Below are 12,500 nucleotides of genomic sequence, written 5' to 3'. Positions count from 1 at the left end.
TACATTAGCTTTGTAGCTCTTTATTACGTTTTTATAAACTGTTCTTGGATGATCGACTTCCCATAGGCTGAGGGAAGAAATTGGTTTGGTTTTAGCTACCCACCTTGTTATATGTCGTTAGGTAATTAACATATTTGAATAAATATGTTTGAATTATCAGCACATGGCTACTTGCACGGTAATGTTTCTTTGCGCATGCTAAAGAATGTTTGTTTTAGTCAGTCTTGATCCTGGATTTGAACTGTTTCTTGCTCTTGCATTGTATTGCTGCTGTTTTTTATTTTAAACCTGCTCTGAGTGAGTGTGTCTGTTCATTTTTTTCCCCTTATTTATGTTTCCTTTTTAACTAGCGGTATATGCCACTGATTCTTGAAGCTCATAAATGTACATGATGATTCCTGTTCACTGTCGCAGGCAGTGCCATAACGCTGGTTGGTTCTTCATTTTGCTTGTTTTGATTCTTCTTTTGTGGACTTTTCTAGAGGGTCGTCTCTTGCTTGAAGTGTGTAATTCTTTCTCCGTCTCAGTGACCTTTTTAACGCATGTGGAGTGTGTGTATGAGTGTGTGTGCGCGCGTGTGTGTGTGGAAATGGATTCTTTTCCTCTCCTTTTTCATAGACTCTCATGATTTTAGGTTGTTCACACGAGACGTCAGTGCTTAGGAGTGGATTGGCCTTTTTTCTTTTGAGATCACCAGAATGTTCTGCATGGTGTATTTTTTCCGAGGCTGTGTGTAGTATTGTGTTTGGGGCACTGGGAGAGGGGGAGGTACTTTAGTGATGGTGGCTGAATCTGTTGTTTGTCTTTTTAGAAGTGGTGTAGACATTTTTTTTATTTTCTTTTTTTTCTTTAAGTGCATGATGCCTGGAGGACTCTCTAGCTCCCCCTAGTGTCCATGGCTGCTTGTGTTGGCTGTAGCTGGCATGGGTCTCAGACACCCCCCCTCCCCACACCAAATCCCCACTTCCTCTCCACCCTCTCTCCCTTAGCCATCCATCATACCCTACCCACGCGGCTCATGGGGAGAGGCCATTCTCACGTCGGAGCTGGGTTTAGTTTTTGCATGACTTTTATTTTATTTATTTATTTATTTATTTATTTAATCTTCCAGCTGATTGCTCCAGTAGAAAGTAGTAGAGATGAAGTTTCATTTTATTACATGTCTTCCTGAACAAATCATCACTTCTGTGGAAAAAAAAAAATCAAGGCTTTAAACTTTGGGTTTATGGTTTATTTATGAGCAATGGCATGTGCTCTTTTTGATTGAGCATTGCATTTTGTGGCAGTATTTTCCATCTTTTTTGTTTTTTGTTTGTTGTTTTTTGTTGTTTATTTATGTAAATGTTTGGGGGAGGGTTCGAGAGAGGCTTATGGTTGAGCTTATCTACCCTTTTGTTCTCTCTCTCTCTCTCTCTCTCTCTCTCTCTCCTTGTTTCTTTCTCTTTCCCTATCTTTCCTTCATAGACGTTACTTTTCCATAGATAAGGTGCCTACTTAAAGTGGAACTGTCCTGTAACCCCTGTAAAAACTTTATACCTGAAGGTGACCTGTAAAGCTGAAGAAGTCTTGATAACAGGAGATAACAGGCTGTGTGTTTAAGCGTTCAAATATGAGTGGCTACAAAGTACTAAGTAACTAACACTTTTGCCTGTTTTTGTTTTAATGTCAATGATTAGCAATTAAGAATACACAGCGAGTGTGTTAAATGTGTTAATCACCTTTGAAGAGAATGCTGTGGTAAATGTTTTCTTACTAGCTAGCTAGCATGTAGCACCGCTTTCACTCACTCATTTATCACAGCAAATGTTGTGGTAAACGTTAGCAAGTTGTTGTTTTAATGTAAATGCCAAGTTGTATGGAAAATGCCGGAACAAATAACTAGCTAACATTTACCACAGCGTTCTTTGGTATGATTTTAATGAAAACACTGATAAAAATGTTAGCAACATTTACCAATTAAAAGGATGTCAAGGGAAAAACAGTTTAACTAGTGAGATAACATTAACCAAAGTGTTCTTGTGGTAAAAGAAGCATTTTTGGAAGAAATGCTGTGATAAATGTCTGCTAACTTTTTTTTTTTTTTTTTTACTTTGTAGCTTATTAGCGAGCTAACACCACAGCCGTCGCTCTGAAATCACATTATACCAGAACTATACAAAATTAGATGTTTTTTTTTCTAGAGAATTCTGAGGCAAATCTCTAGTTAATGTATTATTATAAAGGTACAAGCACCTTGTCAGTGGAAAAGACACACCAAGTCTCTCTGTCTCTTTTGCTATCCATCTATCTATCTATCTATCTATCTATCTATCTATCTATCTATCTCTGTGTATATCTTCATTTGCCTCTCTCTCTCTCTCTCTGTCTATTTTTATCTGCTTTCTCCTATCTGTCTATCTATCTGTCTCTTTCTATGTTATTTTCTTTCTTGCTCACTCATACCCTGCTCTAGCCTTCATCTTGTCTGTTGCACCATAAACCCCCTGTTTATGCCTCAGAAGTCACCGTCTATACTTCTTCCTTGAATTATGTCATTTTGCTCTCACCCACTGCTCATACATGTCTGTTAGATGCGTCCATCCTTCTGTTTTTATCACTAGATTCACCCTTTGAGTCATCAGTAGAGTCTTCCTTCCACCTCCCTTTCTGCCTCGAGGCTGCTGTGTTCATGCATTTAGAACATGTATTTATGTGAAGGCACTGAATTATTCAGCGATGCGAGCTCTTCAAACACTGTAGTCACTTCACCCTATAAACAAGACTAACACACTGCCTGCTTGTTTCTTGGCCTTCCTGCTTTTAAATCCTCAGACGGTGACTTGCAATGCAATCATTCTAAAACGTACTCACCTGCCATTATTTTTAGTCCATAAGTTTGTGCTTCTTTTGCTTCCCTGAGTTTTTCTCCCTCTCTCAAATTCATTCATTCTTTTTTCCCTCTTTTTCTGTCTTTCTTGTTCTTCTCTCAAAAACCTGATTGTCCTCTCATTATTTGTTATATTAGGATTTTTTTCCTTTGGCCATTAGCCTACTCTGTTCATATTAAATTTTTTTTTTTTTAATCCTAAAATTTTTTTCTTTCTGTTTCCCTGACGACTTCTGTGTTGTTGTTATTGTTATCGTTGTCAGTCTCCACGGTAACCGCTCGCGTGTCGTCATGCCGTTTCCTGGCACATGGTAAGTGTGTGTATGTACGGCTTCATTCCTGAACCACCCCCACAAACTCCAATCTCAAACCTCCTTCCCTTACACACCCCTCATTCCCCCTTCACCGCCTGCTAAAACCCACCTGACCTTCTCTGTGGTCTTTTTGCTGAAGTTAGGGTTTCTACACCCACACGGTGTGCTTCATCACACAAAGGTCCATCAAATAACGATTTGGCACTCAGTCAGAGAAACGAGCTCCATCCCACTCTGTTAAACTCTGTTTTGACATGGGACTGAGGGAGTTCTGGGGGGTGGGTAGGTGGGTGGATGTTCTTGTGGTGTTGTGTTGTGTAATAACACTCACTGCCAGTGTACATGTACATAATTACAAGTTTACCATGACCACAGCATTGCAAATGGTGGATAATAAAAGTTCATGTAAATGGATAGATCAGCTATTATTAATCACAAAATGGAAGCCTGTCTTTTCTTTCACGTTTTGTATCACGTCTGCATATTCCTTCAAATTTATTAAGTAAAGAACAAAATACGGCAGTTGTACAAAAATGGTGTCACTGGGTGACGACGCCGTTACCGCCCCAGTGTCTTTTTTTTCAGTAACAGCTTGATTTATTCCTCTTAAACTACACAGATATTTGCCTGTGGTTAACCTCACATTGTCATTTTGATCCTTGTATGGAAGTCGTTAATGATGTATGACGTCTGCGAGTTACCTCCTGTTCACAACACAGATTGTCAAAGTGACCATAAAACACCTCCTTTCATAAATGTTGTATTAACATTTAAAAAAGAAAGTGCCAGCATGTCAACAATCACACTTTTATTTTTGTTCAATCACAACATGTTTTAGATCGCTTATAATTCGACAAGGATTATGCTTTCCAAGTCCCTGTGTTAGCTGTTACTATAGAAACGATTATATCATATTATGCCGCTGTCCTAGAGAGGTAATTATCACCTTTTGACCAGTCAGCTTTGAGAATTCAGCAGCGCTGAGATATAACGTCAGATAGCCGGCTTATTAGAAGTATAATGAGCCACTGTTTATAACCTACTGGCTGAATTTTGTCTTTTGTTGATAAAAAGTGTAAAGAGAATCTCTGTCATCAATCCAGTTATGTAACCGTTCAGCCATCCAGCTTTAAACGCGGGTCGCTGTTAAAAAGCGCAGCTCGGTTTTATAACCGCTGCAGCAGCTATTTGCGCTGAACCCGGTGGGCGTTGTGCCATCACGTCTTCCACAATCGCACGTTAGCCACCTCTCTGAGGCGAATCCTGCTGCGATGTTTTATTCAACAGAGTGGAAGATCTCGAACAAAAAGAGGAATCTTTATTAAATTACAGCCATGTCTCACGTCTCGATCACCCGCCAAGGACCACAGGCTACTGAAAGAAATGATGTGCTCACCACCTCCTCCTACTCCATCTTCCTCTTCCTTCTTGCTTATCTGTCTCTCTCTGTCTCTCTGTCTCTCTCTCTCTTTCACTCTGTCTCACTCTCTCCCTCGCTCTGTCTCACTCTCACCATTAACACATAATCACTCCTCCCCCGCACTGACACGGCTGATGAGATTCTTCCAATAAATTCTTTCATCCCCCGCCCGCCCCGTCCATTTCTTCCCTCCGTCTCTCCATCCGTCCGTTTGTCCATCCTGTATGTTCTAATGAGCTCTACACATCAGCGAGTCGATTTCTCCCCAAAGACACATTTGGGATGTTTTTTACCCATCATCCATCTGCCCAACTCTGCCAACCGAGGAGCTGGTGAAGATATTGATTATTGTGTAGGATGAGAGTTGTGTACTTCCCTCCCCCTTCTACAAACACACACACTCTCTCACACACACACAGTGAAATTGTCTCTCAGGCGATATTACTCCCCTTATATTCACAGAGGGGTGATTTCTGTTTTTTTTTTTTTTTTGGCTAAACCCAGAGCTTGTGTTTTGATCTTTTGTGAGTGTGTGTGTGTATGTGCGCGAGTGTGAGCGTGGTGTGTGTGATGACGGTGTTTGCATATTGGTCTTTGGTGTGTGACGGATCAGTGTCGATGCCTGCCAGTGTTTGGCCTTCATGATTTGATTTGTTGTCATGTGGCATATGCATCTCTCTCTCACACACTCTCTCACTCTCTCTTTTTATTCTCTTTCCCTTTCTCTCTGTTTTTTTCCTCCTTTTTTTTTTTTTGGTTCCTTTTGTTGCTCGCTCTCAGGAACCAATCACAAGCTTCCTTTCGTTTGACACACTCTGGCATTATAGTTTCATCTATCGCTTTTTCTCTTTCTTTCACATTCCTTATTATTTTCTAACATTTGTTGTTTTTTTTTTTATTTCTTCCCCTGTGCCCTTCTCTCTGAATGTGCACTGCGTTTCTTTATCCCCCCCCCTGCATCCCTTTCCCCCCCCTCCTCTCTCTCCTGTTCTCTCTCTCTGTATTGAAGCGTTATGAAAGGGGGGTGAGGTCTGGGCTGCGAAGTGTTTTGATTGGTCCATATGCTGCATCCGATGCTTGCTGATTGGCTGGCGTTTGCTCATTCCCGGTCGTGTACCGAACCGTAATTGGCTGAATGTGATTGCGCTGAATGGTGTGCATTTTCTGAATCTCATCATGTTTGAATCTCCGTCTCTCTCTCTTGCTCGCTCTCTCTCTCTCTCCCTCTCTCTCTCTCTCTCTCTCTCTCCCATTTTTTAGAGACGGATTGCACCGTTTGTTCCTTTGCTTTAAACGCGATTTATTTCTGGGTTTTTTGTGTTTGTTTATTGATTCTGTGTTGGATGACCAGTGAGGATGCCATGCATGACTGGGTAGGGGGCCTTTTAAGCAATATAAGGGAATATCATCGAGCTCACAATTTCTGCTTAACCTCCCAAATATCATCCCCAACCCAACGAAGGTCAAAGTTTCGGTCGATTCCTGTTTTATCATGTGCAGAGCTTAGTTTGAAAGAATAACTTAATACTAAAACCTCTTGTGCAAATTTCAGTTCTATCAGTTTCTACCCTCAGAAATAATGAAAACACGAGTAAATGATGAATATTTGTTCAGTCTTAGTGCCTAACAGTATTGAATATGCCAAGTGAGACAGTTGAATGTTATGATGTCTGTGGTGGCGGATCAGAGCGGCCACACTGAGCTGTTCCTCTGTCTCGTCTGTCGGTGGCCAGGTGAACAACGCTACCGCTCGAGTGATGACCAATAAGAAGCTGGTCAGTCCATATGCTAACGGAGAGGGACTCAGCGCTCTGCCTTATGGTAAAGTACACACACACATGCACAGCCTGCTGTTTATTTAATGTTCCAGGTGCAACATTTGCAGAGTAGCCGAAGACAAATTACGCAGAAAATTTGCTCAACATAATATTGGGGGGTGGTGGGGTGGGTGGGGGGTTTTTGCTATCATGGTGTTGCAAACCAATCAAGAACAAGTGGGTGGGACCTGAACTTCCATCCATACATTTTCTGTACCCTGTCCTAGGAGACTCGGGACACAAGGTGGAAGGGGACATCCCAGACAGGGTGCCAATACTTATGCTTGAAAACATTTTTTTTTTAATTAATTTTCTATTTGCAATGATGCACAGTGTGTCATTTGGGACGCAACCAACCGTGGACCCTTTTTAACACACACACACAAAAAAAAACAACTTAGCAAGCTTATCGTTATTTACATTTACCTTCACATGACACTCCAAAGCTGCACTGCATGACATGAGTGATTAAATCTATCACCACAAGCCCCTTCTTCATATCAGTGTTTTATTCACTTAATATTACAGATGTCTTGCTTGGTAATGATGTGGACCATGTGAACAAGTTAGCTAGTAAAGGTGTAGGACTCTGCAGACACTTCCGGAAGGCTTTCTTCAGCTGGGAATCCACAAGCCTTTTTTAAAAAAAAATATATATATATATATAATAATCCCCATTTCTCCCATTTATGGTCATTTTTCAGTTCCCCTCCACAGCAGCTACTAATAAGGAAGAATGATTAGTTAAAGGTGGGGTCTCCGTTGTTTGAGAAATGCTTCAGAAAACTGAGTTGGGCCGGCAAACAAAACAAAACAAAAAAAAAAACAAAAAACAAACAAACGTGTAGCCAGTGAGCAGAAAGGGGCGTGTCTTGTCAATATGGGCAGAGAGAGTGTTAAGTGCGACATTAGCAGAAAGCGGTTGTAACATTGACATGGCGGATAAAAAGAAAGAAAGAAAGAAAGTGAAGAAAGGCTTACGATAAGGCAAGAAGTAGGACCCGTGATAATGTAGGATCAGCTTTCCAGCACTGGAGAGAACTGAATGTCTTCTGCGTGAAACGGAGCTAAATCTTTCATGGTACAACACACAGTACACAGTACAGTAAAAACACATTTGTATTACTGTAGTGTTACTCATTGAGTTCGTTTATTGATAAAAATATATCCTCGGTCAGCTGCCCCAACAGGTTCTGCCATAATAGTTGTCTGGGTTATACTTGTCTGGTGTATGTGTGGGGCGGAGCTATCAAAACAGGGGTGGGACCCATTTGGGTTAGGGGCGTGTTTGTTTTGGTGATTTCAAATGTCAACATTGGCTTTCAAACAACAGAGACCCCACCTTTAATATTGCTCTGTTTCTTCATCATTCCTAACTAGACAGCATGGCCAGTTATGCCGTCTTGGACACCTGGCGATGGATAGCTGCGTAATCTTTGGCTCTTAAAACTCAAGCTCTACTCGTATGACGAAACCTTTTCCTTAGAATGTAACCGCATTTAAAAGCAAGTTCTTTTCCCCCAATTTTTTTTTGTTTTTCCCCTTGTCCCTAGTAGCTGGGTGGAAGCTGAGCCCCATGGTGGGTGCGATGTACGGGCCAGAACTCTACGCAGGTGAGGCGTTGGGTATGTGCTGCCTAATTACACATTATCTCTCGAGCGATTTCTGTGTGTTCCTCTGTGTGTATTGCTTCTCTCTGTAACGGGAGCTTAGCAATAAAGTCACATTTACACATTTCCCCTTTTACATCATCCAAAATGTGATGGACATCCAGTGTTTGCTAAAAGGCTAATAAAGCTGACAGGAAATTGAGGAGCTTTCTGTTCTCACGTTATAACTGTTTCTCTAATCATAAATACTGTTCTCTGCTTCATTCCTCGTATAATACATTATATATTTGGTATAACTTGTCTTTATAGTACATGATGTTAGAGGGAAAGATTTAACTTAAGCCGACTATCCGGTTTTGCCTAGAAAAAGCATCATCCATATTTTATTCCGAGCTGCTTTTTGAAATTGTGTCGGTTGTGAATTTAAAAGCTCTTTACAGATTCAGTCGACATCATCTCAGCTTTGTCGCTTTATTAGTCTTTTAGCTCGAGTGCAGAACACAAAAAAAGACACCAAAAAAGCTAAAGGGAGCATTGTGTCAATGGGATTTTTGCCAGGACTGTGTCTCATCTGCCGGCTTTATCGGTTCAACACCTTCGAAATTAAACCAGTAGGCTTTTTTTTTTTTTTTTTTTTTTTTGGGAATAAACTGACTTTCTGTCTCTCAGTTCCAGGGTTCCCGTACCCCACAGCAGCGGCAGCGGCAGCAGCCACCACTGCTGCAACCTTCAGGGGCGCTCACCTGCGGGGTCGCGGCCGGCCAGTTTATGGCACTGTGCGCGCAGCCATACCGCAACCTGCAATTCCGGCATACCCAGGGTACGACACATGCAAACACACGCACACTTCCTTTCTCTGTAGCTTCATTAGCTTTCATTTTGACCAGTTTTCCCAGTTCGCCCTGATTTAACACACACTCCTAAGTGCTACTCGTAATTAGCTGAACGAGGAGTGTTGCAGAAGATAGGATGTTCTCTACAGGAAATTCTTCTTTGATGCATTTTACACTAAACGTCACGTAGCTCATCTACGAGTAGCAGTTACAGCGCGCAGGATTTTTAATCGATTCAACCTTGCGAAAGCTAATTAAAGGAAATGTAGAACACCAAAATTCAACGTGTGCAATTTTCTCCATTTACCTCAAATGTAGTAGAGATAGTTAGCAGGAAAGGCTGTAGATTGTTTCTTTGGTTTTAATGCTGGAGCTGTAAGCTGAATACAGCTAACAAATAAGCTGACGATCTGTTATACGTATGAAATGACACATAGCTACGATGCCAGCGATGGTGAAAGATCTGAATGGTGATTGTCTTTGTAATTGTATGCAAATTAGCTGTAACGTGCCAAAGCAACAAATCCAGTTTCAGGGATTTCTCTTTTAGTTCCCACATGGAATTTGTTTCCATTTGCTGTATATGGAATAGAGATCACTGGAGCCTTTAGTGGTACTACAGCTAGGTTGCTTTGCTAATCAAGCTAGTACAAAGTTCTGTCATTAAATGTGTACAGAGACTACTGGTCAAAAATAAAGCCTGCTAATATGATTAACTGAAAATATGAGAGAGGGACAGGTGGCATTAGCCTCGTAGCTTCAGCATAAAACTAAAGTAAACGTAGTGCTTACGTTTGAGGTAAGTGGAAAACAGTATAGTAGGGATTTTTACCTAGACGCCGTATTCCCTTAACCGTTAATATTACAGATTAAAACAGGATGCTAGTTAGTTTTTTTGCACTCTGATGATTTGTGCATGTTGCATGTTGTTATTATTGGGGTGCTGTGCTTTTCAAACCCAAACAAAATGCTGATCACCGAATTGTCACCAAAAAAAAAAAATGCCATTTTCATCGACATTGCCGTTATTTTTTTCCCCCCCACAGCTCAGTGCTGTGTGGTCGCGTCCGAGTCACGTCATTAATGAATGCTTTAAACCCTGACTGATGAAAGTGGCATTTTTACTGTGCACTGCATGTGTGTGTACTAATTTCCTCACGTCTTTTTCTCTCTCTCCCACACTGTTTTTCCTTTTCCTTCTGTCCATCATCCACTCATCTCTTGCCTTTCCTCACATGGCCTCTCGGTGGCACTCTTTCCTTGCGTTTGCTATTATTTTCTCTCCATTCATCCTTTCATCTTCCTGCCTTTCCTTGTCCTCCTCCCTGCTTTTTTGCCCTCTCTGCATCTTTCTCACTCTCGACACTCCCTCCTTCTATCTGTCTCTCTCTCTCTCTTTCTCTCTCTCTCTGTCCCTCTTTCTTGCCTTCTCTCTCTCTCTCTCTGTCTCTCTCTCTCTCTCTCTCTCCCTCCCAGCGTGGTGTACCAGGATGGTTTCTATGGGCCCGCAGACCTCTATGTAAGTATTGTTCCCTCTCTCTCCTTCTCTCTTTCTCCTCATCCTCCTCTCTTTCTCCTTCACTCTGAGTCAGAGTGGTTTGCAGGATGTGTGACTGCGAGCGGCACAGAGTCGTCTCATTCGGATCAGCAGACCAGCCATTTTTTTTCCCTCTTAAAGGGTTAACTGAACACACTATTTTACTACTTCAACAACACAACAAATCTTTCGGTGTCCTTTATTAAATGTAGAAATCTGATCCACAGGCAAAGCAGAGGTCAAACTGCAGTTCGACGAATAGACGGCTCTGTGTGTGTGTGTGTGTGTACGAGAGAGGCATGAACCTGAGCGTCTCTGTGTATTTGTGTGTGTGTGAGTGAGTGTGAGAACGAGTGAGTGCCTGCCTGTGTGTTTGTGTGTGTGAGTGTGTTTGTGTGTGTGTCCAGGTTGACGATAGCTCTTTCTGTTCTCCCCGTAGAATAGTGTTTCAGGACTCTGTGGTTAGTAGCAGATTGCCGCAGGTAGGGTTTCTTTGACGGATAGTGTGCATCTCTCGTTCTGACTGACTGATTTATCAATTAATAAATTTGTTTGACATATTGATTGTTTGAGATTGTTAATGCGTTTCTGTTTCCCTACTAACTCACTGCAATCTGACATGGGTGAAGGGAAGGGGGAGAAAATCATCCAGCATAAGAATTGGTTTCAGCTTGCCTTTCCACTCATGCGAGGGAAAAAATAATTTCAAAAAAGATTACGGTCCTTTCTGTTCAAAGGTAAATTGTAAAAAAAAAAAAAAAAAAAAGTGAAAACTTGGTTTATAGTACAAGTTTTGTTACAGGTAGGCATGTGCCGATATTGTGGTGGTGTTTTTTTTTTATTGCATTTAAAAAAAAATTGACTTTTTCATTTTGCTTATATAAAACAATTGCAGCTTCACTCATTGGCCATACTACGAGTCCTGCTGAATCAAAGCATACTGAACTGAATCATCCTGAACCGATCCGTATTTCTAAATTGATTTCATTGAACAAAAAATACTGAATTGTCCTAAATTGGTTTCTATACTGAAGGAAATCACGTTGTAGTGAAGCGTGCTGAACCGAATTGCATTGAGCTGAATCGTACTGAACCAAAACACAATGGATTGAATCGTACTGAACCAAAACACAATGGATTGAATCGTACTGAACCAAATTATATTTCTATGAATTATATCGTGCTAAAACTTGCTGAATTAAATCATACTGAACTGAAAGGTACTAATTTGGTTCCTACTTAAGTCCTATTGATCTAAATCACATTGAACCAGAGCTTACTGAATCGAATTGTACTGAACTGAATCACGAGCTGAATCATTCTGAACTGAAGCGCACTGATTTTAATGATCCCCAACCGATTCATTTTGAAATGAATTATGTTGAACCAAAACCTTCTGAATTGAATCCTACTGAACTGAATCATACTCAGTTGGTTTCTTCTTAAATCCTACTGAACTAAATATCACTGAACTAAAAGCCTACTGAACTGAATTGTCCTTTTTCAGGATCGCTACTCACTGATCATGTGACTGAACATAGAGTGCCTTAAACCATAAACACTAGCTTGCACACACTTTTTTTTTTATCTGGTTACTGAACCTAAAAATTGGACAAATAAAAATTCAGCTAGTCTTAGATTTGTCTACTTCCTGTATTCTGGTCATTTTCTCAACTCTAAGCGCTAGTTCTCTAAACGTTTCTATAATGAGCGATTTATCAGCACATGCCTAATTCCACGTTTCACACTCAATCCCATTCTAGCACCATTTCCAAATATACATCTTTTCCAAATGTGTGGAGTTTTCCAGCAGAAATCAGATCTGGGTCCACCGCGCTCTTAGACCATTAGCTGTAGAGAAATCATTGTGTGATTCTGACCCCTTCCCAGAATCTCCCCGTATCTCTGTCTCACTGTGGCATGCTGACTGGAACAGTGTTGGCATGCAGGCACACTTACCGCCCTTAGATACCTGCTCTCTCCTCCTTCTATCCCTCCCTCTATCCCTTTCTCTCCTCCTTTATCCTCTCTCTCTCTCTTTCTCTTTCTTTGTGTATCTAATCTTTACCTTCTTAACTCCTTTCTCTCTCTCTCTCTCTCTCT

At 41.1% G+C, this 12,500-nt stretch overlaps 1 protein-coding gene across 8 annotated transcripts in view; it reads left to right on the top strand.

Annotated features, from left to right (window-relative positions):
• The window catches only part of rbfox2 (RNA binding fox-1 homolog 2), a 54,737-nt gene that overhangs the window by 36,888 nt on the left and 5,349 nt on the right, over nt 1-12,500 (top strand). For 2 of the 8 annotated variants that reach the window (XM_060868762.1, XM_060868767.1), the window contains 4 exons: nt 6,334-6,421; nt 7,971-8,042; nt 8,697-8,847; nt 10,337-10,379. In XM_060868762.1, coding sequence (XP_060724745.1) covers nt 6,334-6,421; nt 7,971-8,042; nt 8,697-8,847; nt 10,337-10,379 — 354 coding nt within the window. Of the gene's footprint in view, nt 1-6,333; nt 6,422-7,970; nt 8,043-8,696; nt 8,848-10,336; nt 10,380-10,836; nt 10,880-12,500 lie in introns of all 8 variants that reach the window. The other 6 variants (XR_009648384.1, XR_009648385.1, XM_060868766.1 and 3 more) reach the window with 6 other exon arrangements.

The sequence above is a fragment of the Tachysurus vachellii genome, chromosome 4 (genome assembly GCF_030014155.1).
Source record: "Tachysurus vachellii isolate PV-2020 chromosome 4, HZAU_Pvac_v1, whole genome shotgun sequence".
Classification (NCBI taxonomy): Eukaryota; Metazoa; Chordata; class Actinopteri; order Siluriformes; family Bagridae; genus Tachysurus; species Tachysurus vachellii.
The sequence above is the reverse complement of the archived record's forward strand: the minus strand, read 5'-3'. Positions and strand labels throughout refer to the sequence as shown.